We start from the raw sequence: 17,230 nt of genomic DNA on the forward strand, positions 1-17,230 counted from the left end.
CTTGCGGTTCAATATTGGAATCTTCCGCTTGCTCGGGCATCAGTATTGGCACGTGCAATCTGCGAAAATCTGAAAGATGAAGTAATATTATTTAAATACTATCCATTTTCAATTTTTTTAGTAAGGTACAGCGGGGCAAATCTAGACTAAAAGGCAATTGTAACTAATCCATTTTTTCTCCATTATTCCATTATTACATGTATCCACTGAACACGCCTACTACATAACTGGTAGACACTCTATTTTCTGAAAAACACTTATGAAAAACGAAAAAACTTAATAAGTAATGTATAAATAAAATAAAGACTCTTAATTTAAGATTAGCAGTTAAGTTCATAAATGCATGTATGTTTCTTAAAAATAAACAGTTTTTTTTTTATTAATTCAAACATTGTAAAACATGGAAGAAATTGAGATTTGCCCCGCTGTACCTTACTTACCCCTATTTTTTTCATGCTTAATAAGTGAGACAGTATAAATTAAACACTCAAAATCGAGCGCTCGAAATTGGAAAATCAGCTCCTGATTGATCCAATCGCTTGCTCCATACAGTTAGTAAGTATGGCAATTCATTTTAGGATAATTAAAGTTATACGAAATAATAGTATGCAAATTTCAATTATGCAGATTCATTGTTATGCGAAATAAGAATTATGCATTTTTAATATTATGCTTATTCAATGTTATGAACAATTATGTTATGCCAAATCTGTTATGCGAATTCAAATTATGCGAATTAATGATAGGCGAAATAGAGGGCACCCCTCTTGACTATATGGCAAAAGGAGTAGAAAAATAGGGGCGTCACCGTCTATGTAAACCGTCGAATGTGGTTTTTATTCCGACACTTTCTATGAGAATAGTTAAGTGTTCCTTTTTTTTTATTAGCCTAAATGGTGTCCCACTGCTGGGCCTCCCCTTCCTTTCTCCAGTCCTCACGTCACGGTTTGATGCCCGCTCTTGCCAGTAGCTGCAAAATACGTCGAGGTCGTCCCGCCATCTCTTCTTTGGTCGTCCTCTGCCCCTTCTATAATTTGCGGTAACCACTCAGTCGTCACTTTGGCCCACCGTTCCTGGTCCATCTGGATTTGAATTGAGAGAATTACTATTACTAACTTTTGTCCAACTTTTCCCATTCCTTAATTGTGGTTATGTACTTCAGAGCAAAAAAAACACAAAAATATTTCTTCAGCAAGTAGACCACAGGGGCAATTTTACTTACATGACAACATTTACAATAAATAATATGATTTCAACCAAAGTAAAAAGCTACTACCTATAATTAATAAAACACCCGTTATAACTTTCACGTGTCTGTCTGTCTGTGGCATCGTAGCTCCCGAACGGATGAACCGATTTAGATTTTGTTTTGTTTTGTTTGAAAGCTGAATTAGTCTGGAGTGTTCTTATCCATGTTTCATGAAAATCGGTCCACTGTGTCGGAGGTTTTTTCAAAATTTAAATATGAAACTGAGATATCAGTGGAAGTAATTGACTGACTGAGTTTTAGTGTGAGGGTTATAAAAACAGAATGCGACCGCTCTGGCGCAGTCGGTAGTGACCCTGCCTGCTATGCCGCGGTCCCGGGTTCGAATCCCGGTAAGGGCATTTATTTGTGTGATGAGCACAGATATTTGTTCCTGAGTCATGGATGTTTTCTACGTATATAAGTATTTATATATTATATATAATATCGTTGATTTATATATTATATATATCGTTGTCTGAGTACCCACAACACAAGCCTTCTTGAGCTTACCGTGGGCCTCAGTCAATCTGTGTAAGAATGTCCTATAATATTTATTTATTTATTTATTTAATTTGAATTTATCTAGTTTGGCAACTGCTCTAGTGATGTCTGTGTAAAAAGCGAGCTCGATACGCGTATTGTGTAATGCATCCGGGCAACTTCGCGTCGACAGCTTAACTTTACCTAATTCTAGTAATATACCTATTAAAGTGTTACACGGAGGGTAAAATGTGTTAATAAGTAGCTAAGGCATCGTAGCTTTGAAGAGCGGAGCTGTTAATAATTAAAATCAAAACTGTTAATTTAATAATTAAAGCTGTTAATGTTAATTTTAATTAAATTAAAAGAAAAATATTAGCAATCTTGTGGCTTTTCCATAGGGGATACATTCATATCCTCTTCCATTTTGTTATACACGGTATAATGTTAGGAAATGATTTTATTGCGTGGTTATGTGTTTGGTTTCCCCATGTTACACGTTACACCATGTTAAATATTAGATGCATATTCCTCAAGTTACATACATATCTAATACAACACTGCAAATGCATATCTACAGAGTTGTCACAGTATCAACACATTTTATGACATAAATAACTTACTTATGCATTTATGGACTAGAGTGAATCAGTGTTTACCAGCTAGCCTGTTGGTTAATGACTGTGGTTACATACCTCATGTACTCGTCTCAAAGGTGATCAACTTCTATAACAAGTTTACATTGCCTAATACGTTTACTACGATCTGCAAAACATACATATTTGAAATTATGTTTGAAATCCAAACTTTGAATGTTTGAGTGATGTTTTGAGTTTATACATGAATCGATTTACATTTTTTCTGTCAACCGGGGTGGCTTTAAAATGCAGGGGCGACTTTGAAAATCTAGTTTTAAATAAATAAATAAATTAAATATTATAGGACATTCTCACACAGATTGACTGAGGCCCACGGGAAGCTCAAGAAGGCTTGTGTTGTGGGTAATCAGACAACGATATATATATAATATATAAATACTTATATACATAGAACACAACCATGACTCAGGAACAAATATCTGTGCTCATCACACAAATAAATGCCCTTACCGGGATTCGAGCCCGGGTCCGCGGCGCAGCAGGCAGGGTCACTACCGACAGCGCCAGACCGGTCATCAAAAGTTTTAAAGTCATACTGTAAGTAAATTCACGATTTTCTATGGTAGATTTACAAGAATATTTATTGATCTAACTAGTTACATGAACAGATTCAGTAAATAATGAATAATGTTGATTTTAAAGCTGCTCAAATACCATCAAAGTAACCCCCAAATTTTCCTAAAGTCACCCCGGTTGACGGTATGACGTATACGTTCAATCTGTAAATTACTGCATCGTGTATAATTTTTCAGCATTTTAACAATACATGAATATGAATATATTAACCTCAGCGACTCAAACGATCTAGAACAATACGTGAACTTTGTGACAAGATTTTCTTACCACGAAATATCATTAACTTTAAACCCAATCATGCCCACACTTCCTGCTCGTAACCCTTGGATTCTGATTTAATTTGATATCGCATTAGTTAACCAAATTGTCCGGTTTGCGTGTTTGTGACGCGCACCGTTCGCGCTCAGACACCGGTATAGCCAGTTGCTAATCGAGCGCTGTGTACACAACTTGTGTCAATAAAGAAATCAACCATGTCTGTGCGTCGTTTTACAAGGAAAGAGATTGAATCTCGTAACCACCGCGGCGATGCAGCGATCATCATAGACAATGTAGTCTACGATGTGACGGGTTTTCTTGAGGACCACCCAGGCGGTGCGGAAGTGTTGTTGGATAACGCAGGAACTGATGCGACGAAATGTTTCCGCGATGTGGGGCACAGTGATGATGCTCACGCGTGGCGTGAGCAGTACGTTATGGGGGAGGTAGTGGAGGAGGAGAAATGGCCGGTGGAGCCTCGAGACAAGCAGCTGGATACAACGAGGGAGCCCCTTTCATTTGGAGCGTTAGTCGGAGTGGCGTTGCCCCCTATTGGTCTTGCGATCGTGTCTGCGGTTCTATACTTCTACCTCTTTGGGTAGAGAATAAGTAGATTCTGCGTCGAGGAAGTGTTGTGCAAGTGGTGTGATGTTGTGATATAATTTAAGATAGTTATAAAATACTCTAGCCGCTCAGTCAAAAAATATGTTTTGTGAAAATATGCTACCTAAGTACAATGGACGGTAAACTTTTTTAAGGCCTCTAGGCGGCTAGAGATTAGTGTTCCACGCTTATTTGTTTCAGCAAAACTTACAGCGATCTTTCAGTGAATATCTACTTTTTGACCACAATTTGCAGACAAGCGCTTTATTTCAAGGGTTGGAGCCACTGTTATACTGTTAATAGTTACTGTTAGTTAATTGGTTTAGGTACGAGAACAGAAACATACTAATGATTTGTACTTTTGTACTCATCATTGTAAATATTTTGTATTTTCAAATACATACTCAGAGTGCATCTTGTACCCCGTTATTTGATCTAGCGATGGACCATTTCTTAGTGACAACATTTTTCACATTGTCACAGTGAAAAGTTGCCACCAGGTGGCTATTTCACCATAGTGACATTGACGATTCTATGCCAATTTCTGTGTCGATAAGTAACATTGTTACTCAGCGTCAATATATCCTTGTTGAACAGGGAATGAACGGCGAAGTGTCACTACTGTCACTGTCGAGCGACAATTGACACTTGTGAAAAGGCAAGCCATCTCTTTATTGTACATTATTTATTACCATGCCATGCCTGTCACGTTCAAACCGGGTACGACGTACGACACACGATAGGTGATAAAAATGCGACCATGCTGCCGCTGATGCCAGAAGTTTTTGAATTGTAAGAAAAACTTGGTAAATTATACAGAGTGGGGCCTGTAACAAAGGCGAAGAATTGAACTGTAGGCTATTCTCCTTATACTGATCAAAGTTTGTTCGGCGACTTTTAAAAATAACTTGTATTTTGATTTTTATCACCCTTGAATTTTCTAAGAGGTAATGTATTGCGAATTCTGTTAAGTCTAAAGTGTGACAAACAACGTCAATGACAACAATAGTGGCGTACATTGAAGCTAATATTTATTTTGTATGAAAAATTAAAAAATTAAAGACTTCATAATTTTTAAAAGTCACTGAACAAATGTTGATCAGTATAAGGAGAATAGCCTACAGTTAAATTCTTCGCCTTTGTTACAGGCCCCACTCATATACTTCAATATATTGTAATATGTCGACATTTGACTTTGCGGTGACGGTGCTGTAACTCAGTTTAATAAATGTATTTTATAATGACATATATTGACACATCATTAAAAACTCATTAATTTTCATCTTATATGTTATTCCTCATTTTATGAACTAGGAAGTTTTATAGATAATATTAGTGCTCAATTAGCTGTGTCGTTTGTTATACGTTTAAGGTTCCTACGTTCATAGGATTGAGTTTTGTTGTTGGTTTATGTATAAGTATTGGATTTGTAATTTTGTATCATATAATAAAATAAAATTGTATGTTTGTTAGAACTTAATTTTTGAATTTCCTGCAGGGTTAGCACATGATTGTCGCGAGACTATGTCGCCGCGAGATAGACTACCCGTCCTTATGTCATTAATATAGTTAGAAGAAGACGCGTCATCTATCTCGCGGCGACATACTCTCGCGGCAATCATATGCTAGGCCTACTGTGCCTGACTATAAAGACATTTTTCACTGAGGGAGAAATAACCTGAAATTCGATATCTGTACATACAATGAACTTTGACAATGGACAGTCAACTAACATACCTCTACAGGGAGGAAATAGGTAGTTAAAGGGCCATGGAGGGGAAGTGCCTTAAAGCCGCTCATTTTGCTTTAAGAACGTTTATTTTAGCACTTACCTGGGTACTGATTTGTTAATACGCCATACGAACTTGTATCAATTTTAATTAATTTATACACATCATACGGTTCTCAAAGAAATTATAAAAATATGTAAGTAGTTTATTTCTCCATTAGGTACATTAAGTACATTGTCAAAAAATTGAAATAATCTATAACGTCGAGTGTATTTGAGGCTTTTTATTCTGTTCGATTTCTCGTCGAGGCAAGCAAATTAAAAAAAAACCTTTGAATACTGTTTTGTGCCTTTTTCAAAATAAGTGGACGATTGTGTCAAAAATGTCACAATAGAACAAAATAATTCAATATACAAGAATTTTATAACCTAAAACAACGACTCGAATTTTACTTTAAACTCCAAATATAATTATTATTCTATAGATATGGGTCGGATTTGTCAGTGTGAACAACGTTTTACGTTTCTTAAAAAAAAAAAACTTGGCACATTCAATCAATATCGTATCTGACGGTAGACTCGGTAGAGACTCAGGAGATCATTCCATATGGCCACACCACACAGAATCTAGGTTAAGCAAGCATGTAGTTCAGACACCCTTTGAAGAGCTACAGCAATATATGCGATTTCGTATTCATACGTGTTAAGTGTCGCACGCGCACCCTAGATCGTTTGTGACAATTAAAGTGTTGCGTCACTGTGGCCCATTGGCTTCTGACCTTAGTTGCTAAGGCAGTTTTAGGTGTGCCTTGGCCTATTTGTGCCTGCTGAACTAATTTACGTACATAATTTACACGATTACTGTTCTGGTTTAAAACTTACAGCCGGCGTTCGATGACATAGACATAGAATTAGACATAGACATTTTATTAATAACATCATAAATATTACACGTTCATCAATAAAATTAAGAAAAAGAAAATTAGAAAAATTAGACAGAGATTTATGAAGAAGAAGAGACGTGGACACTAACTCAGCGCGAGAGAGACATACTGAAGGCTTTTGAAATGTGGACGTGGAGAAGAATGGAAGCTGGAAAGAGAGAAAAACAAATGAACAAGTATTGGAGCAAGTCGGAGAGAAGAGATCTCTGCTAACAATAATTGAAAATAGAAGGGGAAACATGTTGGGGCACCTGATACGGCACGATACTTACATAAAATCAATAATCGAAGGGCGAATAGAAAAGAGGAGAGGCAGAGGAAGACCGAGGCGTGCGTTTTTAGACCAACTTAAAGAGAAGACCAACGTAGTGACGTATCAGGACCTCAAAAAAGCGGCAGAGAAAAGAACGGAATGGCGATTACTCCACAGACAAGAGCCTGGCTCTTAAATAATATGATGATGATCAATAAAATTATTATTAAAATTAAGATTAATACAATTTCAGTCTAATTACAATTTCGAATATTAAATTTAAAGATGCATTCATTGATTATATTAATGTATTGGAGTGGCCAATGTGCTCAAAATCTGAGCATGCATTTTGACATCTTGATAATAGAGGGAATGTTCAGATAGGTACTTGTGTAAATATGAGGCCGTTTTCTTATTATCCACTACGATATCTGATGTAAGGAGGATGTAAAATGTTAGATTTTTGCTGGTTTATATTATATATTAGATTATACGTAGTATACAGAATAGACTAGGATTATAATAGGTATAGGTTTTATACAGTCAAACTTTAATGTCATTTTCGACGTGGCGTGGTTCCCCTTTGTCGCACTTGTAAATTCGTAACACCTCAATCGTAGTTAGGAGCAGGTTATCTGTCAAACAAACCGCCATGATGCATTATTTATTGCATTAATGTCATAGTGAAAACTTTACAAAAAACCTGTTTTGCTTATTTTCCCTATAGTTTAGTATACATACACGGTGTTTCCGGTATCACTCAAAACCTCAGACACCCCAACTGATTTTTATTTTTTTAAACTCATCTAGAGTATTCATCTTTTAATCTGATCGTTACTTTTTTTTAAATCGAATTTTTAATTTTCTGTACAGCTCTACTTGACTTTTAGCTCTACACTCAATAAAATAATTGCTAACTACCATCGTAAACCATAAGTCTATTTATTTGTGTACGTTACTGCAACGACGTAAGGTTTACCAATACACAGCTAAGATGTCACTGTAAAACACTTTAAAGCTTTGTCACAGTAAACTTCAAATTGGACAGGTAATCGCAGTAAGCAAATAAACTCAATATTCAAAATGACAAGGTTGTAATTAGGTACGAGTTCAATTTGTTATGACTTATGATAAACATTAAGATTAAACTGACAAACAACGTCAAACTAGTAGCGGAAAAAATAATCGTCCAAGTAACCGGCCAGTATTAATACCCCTAAATACTGAAAAAAGGTAAACAACCTCTAGCAATGCGATATACACAATGTTGTATTACGAGTACAATAGAATGGGCACGTAAAAAATAACTAATAATACTAATTTAAATAAAAATATTACCCCCATCAAGATATAGCTCAATCGATTCTGAACAAACTGTTTTCAGGTTTTTAGTGTTAAGTGAAACACGGTGTATATATGGTAGTGCTGCACTCTGTCGGTAGAACGTTGCCCATTAGAGCAATCTAAAGGCACAGTATAATAAAGAGTACTATCGTACAGTATGGCCACTCCCACTCCCCGCTGAAAGTGCCGCCCATCCCCTCTCGGTTACCTCACAGTTACCGCCTGTAAAAAACGCGAACAGTCGACCTGTCATATCTCACTCATAAAAGCATAGTACGCGTTCATCTACACAAGCTTAGACTGTGTGCTAGGAACGCGCCTCTTTCATATATTTGATCGCCAGTGTCCGAGGTGTGCTAAAGGGTAAGTATAGGGGGCCGATTTTTGAGTCTCACGCGTTCGAATTCAGAAAATTGTCACTGAAAATAATAAGCAAGTCACCGTTTTTAACCGGTATTTTAGTGACAAAATCCCATGTGGGAGATTCAAAAATCGCCTCCCTGACTACAAAACCCTTAACTTAACATGGCCAATATGGCCATTGGCCAGTCAATGTTTTTAGCTTATTCAGTTTTTAACTTTGCGCCTGTCACTTTTTAACAGCAATGAGTACATCAAGTATCTCTAATGATGTTTTATTTTGACAGGATATCTCGATCAGAATACTGATATTACTGATACAGCACGCAAATCGACCAAATGGCCATAATAAGTTAAATAAACGTCATAATTTAAACAATTTTGACGTTTCAACTTTTTGGTTTAAAATAATATTTGCACCGGCTATCAAAATCGTCGTCTACTTATCTTGGATTGACTTCCAAGTATTTAACCCCCGACGCAAATGACGGGGTGTTATAAGTTTGACGTGTCTGTCTGTCTATCTGTCTGTTTGTCGGTCTGTCTGTGTGTCTGTCTGTGGCATCGTAGTTCCCGAACGGATAAACCGATTTAGATTTAGTTTTTTTTTGTTTGAAAGCTAAGTTAGTCGGGAGTGTTCTTAGCCATGTTTCATGAAAATCGGTCCACTATATCGGGGATTTTTTCAAAACTTATATTTGTGGTTAGGTTAGGTTATATTCATAGATATACCTACTGTCTTTGGCATTAGGATCTCCGCCAAACAGCTGTCATTCACGCGTCCTTGATAATGTCGATGCCACAGATGTCATATATACCATAGATCAAGCAAACGTATCTACTTAGCGTGTCAAATGAACTCAGTGAAACTGAAATCCACTGAGTTGTCCGACTTTACTCGCAGCTTGCAGCTTTCGGGCGTCAATTTTTGTAAGTTGAAGTCAACCAAAACATAAAAAATGCCTCGTTACGTAATATTCAATTGCAACAACACAAAAATTATGAACAATCAAGAGCCTGAGACATATTTAAAATTACAGGCAAGAATCAACTTCAGTACAAAATTTGACACGCTCGGCCCCTATACAAATATATGAATTTGTTTCTTCTATCTAAATTAAGTTCTGTGGTCAAACAGCTGTCATTCACGCGACCTTGATAATGTCGATGCCATGTTATATGTATTATCATTACCAGCATATTTAACATACCATTGTGTTTACTAAGACACGTATGATTTTGCATAATTAGATAGCCAAGTTCAAATCTTATAATAACAATAGCGTGCAAATGTCTTACAAGTGCAGACAGAATTCAATTATTTGAGGCTAACAAAGTTATGATCGAACTTGGGAACAAATCATTCGATTACTTAATATTATAATATATTTTTTGATTTGTTTTTAGGGTTCCGTACCAAAAAGGTACAAAAGGAAGGGTTTATGGCGACGCTCTGTCCGTCTGCCTGTCTGTCTGTCACATTTCTAAATATCTCGAGAACTACTTATGCTATCGACTTGAAATTTGGAATATTTACGAACATCGTGAAACTCTACAATCTGGAAGTATTTTTTTTTTAATTTATTAATATGAACTACAGAAAATGGCCAAAATGAAAGGGGGCAAACTATAAATGTCAAGTTACTAGGTCAAGTGGGGTATCGTTAGAAAGAGCTCAAACTGTACATATCAAAACTATTTTTTATAATTTTTTTTTTGTGGAAAAAAATCGTTTTTTGAAGGAAAATGTTAAAAAAAATACCGTTCCCCCCCTTAAAATTTATGAATTATTTACCAAATATGGCTATTATAATAAATATTAAAGGAACAATAAAATTTTAATTGATAAAAAACCTTTCAGATTTACATTTACAATTCAACTATTGAAAGTTTGTACGGAACCCTCGGTGGGCGAGTCCGACTCGCACTTGGTTGGTTTTTTTTTAAGTTGTGACACTACTATATATACATGATATGACTTGGTGGGCCAGCGGTAAGAGCGTGCGGTGCCGACTTTCAATCCGGAGGTCGCGGGTTCGAACCCCGGCTCGTACACCAATGAGTTTTTCGGAACTTATGTGCGAAATGTCATTTGATATTTGCCAGTTGCTTTTCGGTGAAGAAAAACATCGTGAGGAAACTGGACTAATTCCAATAAGGCCTAGTTACCATTTGGGTTGGATTGTCAGATGGCAGTCGCTTTCGTAAACCTATATATAGTGCCTACGCCAAATCTTCGAATTAGTTGTCATAGCGGACGCCAGGCTCCCTTGAGCCGCGGCAAATGCCGGGATAACGCAAGGAGGGTCATCACACTACTATATAAATTATAAATGGAAATAGATACCATACACCAAACAACAAAAAAAATCCGAGAGATTAAGGCGAATTTTAGTCTAAGATGGGATAGACTATAATTGAGTGATTCATTAGTAAACCAACACTAAATGGTTTTGAGACGAGCCTTATCGGATAGACAAAATTATTTGTGTAAATGAGAATGAGTACTAATGTATGTTGCATGGACTATTAGACTAGATGGTAAATAACAAGTATAATGTAGGTTTATGCCATAATGACTTTATTTAGAACAAACATCCCTTGGAAAAACACTACTACTTAGGTTTAGGTTACACATCTGCCGGCCTAGCCAAAATGACAATCGTTGACGCTAGACGCTGAAACGCTGTAAGTATAAGTATGGCTGTAACTGTAAGTATGGCTCTGTTGTAACTGTAAGTATGGCTCTGTCGCGCCAATACGGAAGAGCGTTAAAGATAGCTAGCTACGATAACGATATTATCGTAAGCGTTTGTGCATTTGCTACGTGCCCTAAAGTTGCAGATGACAATAGACGTATCTCCTTACCATTAGGTTGGTAGTATGCTTGTTTTCTACCAGAAGCATTAGTAAAGTTTTAGCGTGAGTATTGGTAGCAAATTCGCAATATTCGCATGAAATATTCCCTCTTAACTGAAGCTATCAAATGACCTCAGCTGTAACCAAAGTCACGGCAGCCGGGTCATTCAGATACGCGTGCAGCCAGTAATACACCGAACGCCGAGCCCGCGCCATGTCCAACCAGAAACAATACACGCGCGCCGAAGTCGAGGCCCAAAACACACAAAACGCCACCCTCTTTGTCATCCACAACAAAGTGTATAACGTCACACCGTTCTTGGACGAACATCCTGGCGGTCATGAGGTCCTGGTAGGCGTAGGAGGCACGGACGCATCCGAAGACTTCGACGATATAGGACACAGCATCGACGCTAGAGACATTATGAAGAAATATCTCGTGGGTGAAATAGTCGAGTCTGAAAGAGTCGAGAAGGCGAAGAAAATTGTCAAATGGGATGATGTCAAAAATGATGGAGGGTCAGGATTCTTGAGCATTTGGCGTATTCCCTTGATAGCTGCGGTGGTGGCGTCGCTAGTGTATCTATACTTCACGTAACTGGACTGCTTAAATAATTTAAGGATCGTTAAGGTTTTGTACACTATTTTATTAAAGGTAATGTTATAATTATATCGTTTTGAACTTTCCCCGTCACGTTATCGATAGCTGATCCGAGTTGTTTATTTTTACAAGCTTTTATTTAACTTGTCTTGTTATTATGTTAGTTTGGGTCAAAACGTAGAAGCTAAATTTGACTCACTTCCCGGTTTCTGATTGATCTGAAATTTTGCACACATATGTAAATCACGTGACAATGCAATATTATGGTATCATGGAGCTGATCTGATGATGGAGCAGAAAGGTGGTCATAGGAACTCTATTATGAAACGTCGTATCCCCAATATCCCCATCGAGTTTTTAGAAACGCCTCGGAAAGCAGAAGATGACTGTTGAAAGAAAACTTATTATTGCTTGTTATGAATCTAATCTTGATTATGATTATATTAATATTTCGAATTTCTCAGGGTTTTGGCAATAATTTTATATGGCAGTTATGTACAGATGGTCGGTTCGGACACAGTTATCAAATTTGTTATTATTTGAAAATACTTAAAGAGTTCGTCTCTCTCAAATGTCTATAAATAACGTTATCTCATTTCGTTATCACCATTTGATAACCGTCGTAGCCATCATAACAAATATTTTAAGGGTGGCATTAGCCTCTGCTTGGACATAATGTCAGAATTTCGAAATGTTTTTAGCCGATGATTAAATTGCTAAATTTTCATTTGACCGAATTATTCTCCAGAAGTTTTCTTTTAAATTGCAACAGTTGCAATGTATGTACAGTTTGTGGTGGATCTGATGGTTGTTTTCTGTCACGATGCCTGCACGTATCAAATGTTTCTTTTTGACCCAGTGGTTGACTGGTAGAGAATGCCTTGAGGCGTTAAGTCCACCGTTTTTACTTATTTTTTTATGTGCAATAAAGTTTAAATAAATAAATCTTAGAAGAGTTAGAAGTTAAATTTGAAATTCCAGATTTTTGGTCATTCTGAAAATATGGGCACTTAGGTCCCAGACATCCGCTCAGTAAGTACCTACTCGTACTAGAGTCAGGACTCAGTCCAATAAAAGTTGGCACCAATTTTGACAGATCTCTGAAAATCCATAACATGGCGAAGGCCATACAAAATTATGTAAAGGTATAATTTACAAATACAATGTGTACAACGCTTCGTACAAGCGGATTGCGTAATAACATGACTTGGTCTGCAGATAATATGTAACCATACATCTAAATATACTGCCATAGCAAGCACGAATAATGTTTAAATCGGTGATATCCGCCACATTAAACTGTTTAAGTGACATGCACTTCGTCACGGATTATATCTTAAGTATATATACTACAAATAAGTACATAAGTATCTACAAAGTATATTTATCAGAAAACAATGTAAATTCTCATGAACACAAATCATGCGCTGAGATTGTGGTAACCTTGAAGGATTATTATAATGTAAAGTGATTATGATTGGAGTAGCACAAAAACGAGAAGGAATAACGTTTCCTTAAATTGGAACCTTAGGCCACTGTAGAACTATGTCATAGTGAAGTTATAAATCAGATTGTAAGAAATCTCTTACTGCTTGTCATTTTGACATAGTTGTATAGTGGTCTAGGGTTCCAATTGGTTGACTGGTACACATGTTATTTCTTACAAGGAAACGTTTTATTCCTTCGTAAGGCTGTAATTTAAAAAAAAAACAGGCAAATTGAGAACCTCCTTCTTTTTCAAGTCGGTTAAAAGTATGATACCTACTACTGTTGTGTTTACAACAATATTTTACATCTGTCTAATCTTTATTTTTATGTTACGATAGGTGACGATATTATATTAGTAACTGTAGTTATTGAAGAGAATATTACGAATACCACGAACCACGATGTAGATAGTTGTAGGTATTTAGATTAAAAAAACCCATTATCCATACTAATATTATAAATGGGAAAGTGTGTTTGTCTGTTTGTTTGTCCGTCTTTCACGGCCAAACAGAACTACGAATTGACGTGACTTTTTAAGTGGAGATAGTTGAAGGGATGGAGAGTGACATAGGCTACTTTTTGTTTCTTCCTAACGCTTGCGAAGCCGCTGGCAAAAGGTAGTACTTAAGAGGATACGGTAGCGAAAATGCTAAAATGGAAGGGAGTCCCCCATTCAACTTGGGAATTTTAGTTAAATATACAAGTGTTATTAACTAGATTTATCGAAAAAAAAATTGTCCATTAAGAACAACTCAGTCAAAAGATATTTCAAAAAAATCTTTAAAATCGAGGTTCCGCTCTCGACTCTTTCCTCCTTCAAAACTTAATCAATCGGAACGAAATTTGAGAATCTGAATAACAATGAAATAATCTATGTCGGACCGTTCAGCTTTTTTGGTTAATTGTTACCAATCTTGAGTATCACACCTTTTTTTGCGCCACAATGAAAAAGGCCGTTTTTGGAAATTTTTGATTGGCTCTAGAGTCTTTAAAAAGCAGAATATCAAAAAAATCAAAACGGTCCGACACAGATAAAATGATAACAATCTGTGTTGAAAAAATCATTGCTCTATCTTCAAAAACCAGGGAGGAAATAGTCGAGAGCGTTTATATGGAGAATTGACCCCTACCGTATCGTCTTAAGTGGATATTTTTCCTCTGTTTATTATTGGTACCACCTACTCCTAGGTGCCTACCTCTACAGTTCATACAAAGCACCTTTCTTAAAGAAATTGTTCATCACGCCTATTTCACCACAATGACATTTCGTTGTTGAACAGGCAATGAACGGCGAAGTGTCACCGACGTCACTGTCGGGGACAATATGTCACTGTTTTGAAACGTCGTACAAAATTATCTTTCATTTGTTTTGAAAGTTTGACCCCACAATTTTGTTACTTAAGAGTCTTAAGACGATACCACAGTATAATAAAGAGTACTATCGTACAGTATGGCCACTCCCGCTCTCCGCTGAAAGTGCCGCCCACCCCCTCTCGGTTATCTCACAGTTACCGCCTGTCAAAAACACGAACAGTCGACCTGTCATATTTCACTCATACAAGCATAGTTCGCGTTCACCCACACGAGCTAAGACTGTGCTATGAATGCGCCTCTTTCAATATATTTGATCGCCAGTGTCCGAGGTGTGACGATACAGCCCTCCTGTCAATTCTCCATACAAACGCTCTCGACTATTTCCTCCCTGGTTTTTGAAGATAGAGCAATGATTTTTTTCAACACAGATTATTATTATTTTTATCTGTGTCGGACCGTTTTTATTTTTTTGATATTCTTATTTTTAAAGACGCTAGAGCCCATCAAAATTTTCCAAAAACGGCCTTATTGATTATGGCGCAAAAAAAGGTGTGGTATTCAAAACTGGCAAAAAAAGTGTGGTATTCAAAACTGGAACCTTGATTTTAAAGGTGTTTTCGCAATATCTTTTGACTGGCTTGTTCTGAATGGACAATTTTTTTTATAAATCTTTTTAATAACACTAGTATATTTAACTAAAATTCCCAAATTGACAGGGGGCTCCTTTCCATTTTAGCATTTTACGCTCCTGTAGCGTCTTAAGTTTAACCAAAATATTCATATGTGTGATTCAGATTTTAAAATCGACCAGTATTTTACTTAACATCATATAAATGAGTTAAATACGCAGGTACCTACTTACATTATAAGCCATCGACTGAACCAAGGCCGCTCAGCTGATCTGAGCAATGGCCTCTCGCGATTCTGCTTGGATAACTGGTTTTGGGAACTTATTTCGAATTTGGGCAACAGTAAGATGGCGTTCGTTTAATTTTAATACAGGTACTATATGTAATAGTAAGGGTAATTACAAAGCAGACTTTCTTGATTAAAATATTATTGATTTAATGTATATACAGAGTGGGACCTGTAACAAAGGCGAAGAATTGAACTGTACGCTATTCTCCTTATACTGATCAACATTTGTTCAGCGACTTTTAAAAATTATGAAGGTTTTAAATTTTTATTTTTTCATACAAAATAAATATTAGCTTCAATGTACGCCATTATTGTTGTCATTGACGTTGTCTGTCACACTTTAGACTTAACAGAATTCGCAATACATTACCTCTTAGAAAAAACTTTCAAGGGTGATAAAAATCAAAATACAAGTTATTTTTAAAAGTCGCCGAACAAATGTTGATCAATATAAGGAGAATAGCCTAGAGTTCAATTCTTCGCCTTTGTTACAGGCCCCACTCTGTAAATCGGTAGGACTTGTGAATACAAAATATACACTTATCTATTTGCGTAACAGACGTGCGCTATTCCATTAAATACAAAATAACGTAATACTTTACTACAAAAAATAGTATAATAAAATGTAAATAGTAATAGGTACCTATAAAGTTCAAACATTGTAAGACGGAGACTACAATTCTTAAGCTCTGAAATAGTTAGTACATTACAAATATTACGTAAATAGTAGGTACATAACGAATAATAAGTGCGAAAAAAAGGAAGTTCCTTTTTGCACGTGTATCGTACGACGTTCTTCGACGTTTTCAGCACCATCTATACTGAAAAATATTGGTGGTATTTTTTTACGCACTAGTGCGAGAAGTGGATCATTATATCGTCACTACTTTGAAAAAATCTCGTATCTCATGCTTCTCCTCAAAGTTAAAACGCAGTTAGTCTATATTACTGGGGACGCTATTGCACAACACCCTGCATTTTATGATTAAGCACTGAGACTTGGCACAGGTTGTTTCTTGGGTGGCCCTGAGTAGATAAAGATCGGGAGGCATTGAGAGCCCCCCTTAATTTAGGAGGGAAGAGGGGGGGAAGGCTGGCGCCGTCGCGCTTCCTTTGAAACCATATTTCTCTAAAACTATACAAAATAGGGCATGCGATATATCATTTTCGGATAAATGAAGGATGAGGAATTCATTTTTGGAACAAAAAAAATGTATTTTAGAACAAAAATACAAAATAAGATGGGAAAATCTGAAAACGAGATTTTTTTTATACATATTATTGCACATTTTATGAAAACTGTAATGGTTTTTTCTAAATAAAAAATATTATTTAATAGCTATATTTATCTAGTTTTAGAAAATGTATAATTTGTTATAGAAATATATTATAGGACGAGTGATAAAAAATAATTTACATCGCCCGATAGGGTGATTTGAATGCTCATTTCAATAAGTTTTGTCAATGATTTCAGGTATAATCACTATTTTTAACACACGAAAGCCGTAATCATTGTAGTTTATGGCTATTTTAGTGATTAATGTACTTAAAATAAAAAAAAATACAAAAATTTTAAAAAATATTAAAAATGTGAT

General features: G+C 36.2%; 2 protein-coding genes across 2 annotated transcripts; both read left to right on the forward strand.

The window, feature by feature from the left end:
• The first annotated feature begins 3,261 nt into the window (after nucleotides 1-3,261).
• LOC125225445 (cytochrome b5-like) lies at nucleotides 3,262-4,760 on the forward strand. The gene has a single exon (XM_048129176.1). It carries the CDS (start codon nucleotides 3,438-3,440, stop codon nucleotides 3,822-3,824), a length of 387 nt encoding a protein of 128 aa, XP_047985133.1. The 5' UTR covers nucleotides 3,262-3,437; the 3' UTR covers nucleotides 3,825-4,760.
• A 6,714-nt stretch (nucleotides 4,761-11,474) lies between these two features.
• LOC125225437 (cytochrome b5-like) lies at nucleotides 11,475-11,981 on the forward strand. Its single transcript, XM_048129165.1, has one exon. The coding sequence runs from the start codon at nucleotides 11,529-11,531 to the stop codon at nucleotides 11,910-11,912; it is 384 nt and encodes a 127-aa protein (XP_047985122.1). The 5' UTR covers nucleotides 11,475-11,528; the 3' UTR covers nucleotides 11,913-11,981.
• The last annotated feature ends 5,249 nt before the right edge of the window (nucleotides 11,982-17,230 follow it).

This window comes from Leguminivora glycinivorella, chromosome 4 (genome assembly GCF_023078275.1).
Source record: "Leguminivora glycinivorella isolate SPB_JAAS2020 chromosome 4, LegGlyc_1.1, whole genome shotgun sequence".
Classification (NCBI taxonomy): domain Eukaryota; kingdom Metazoa; phylum Arthropoda; class Insecta; order Lepidoptera; family Tortricidae; genus Leguminivora; species Leguminivora glycinivorella.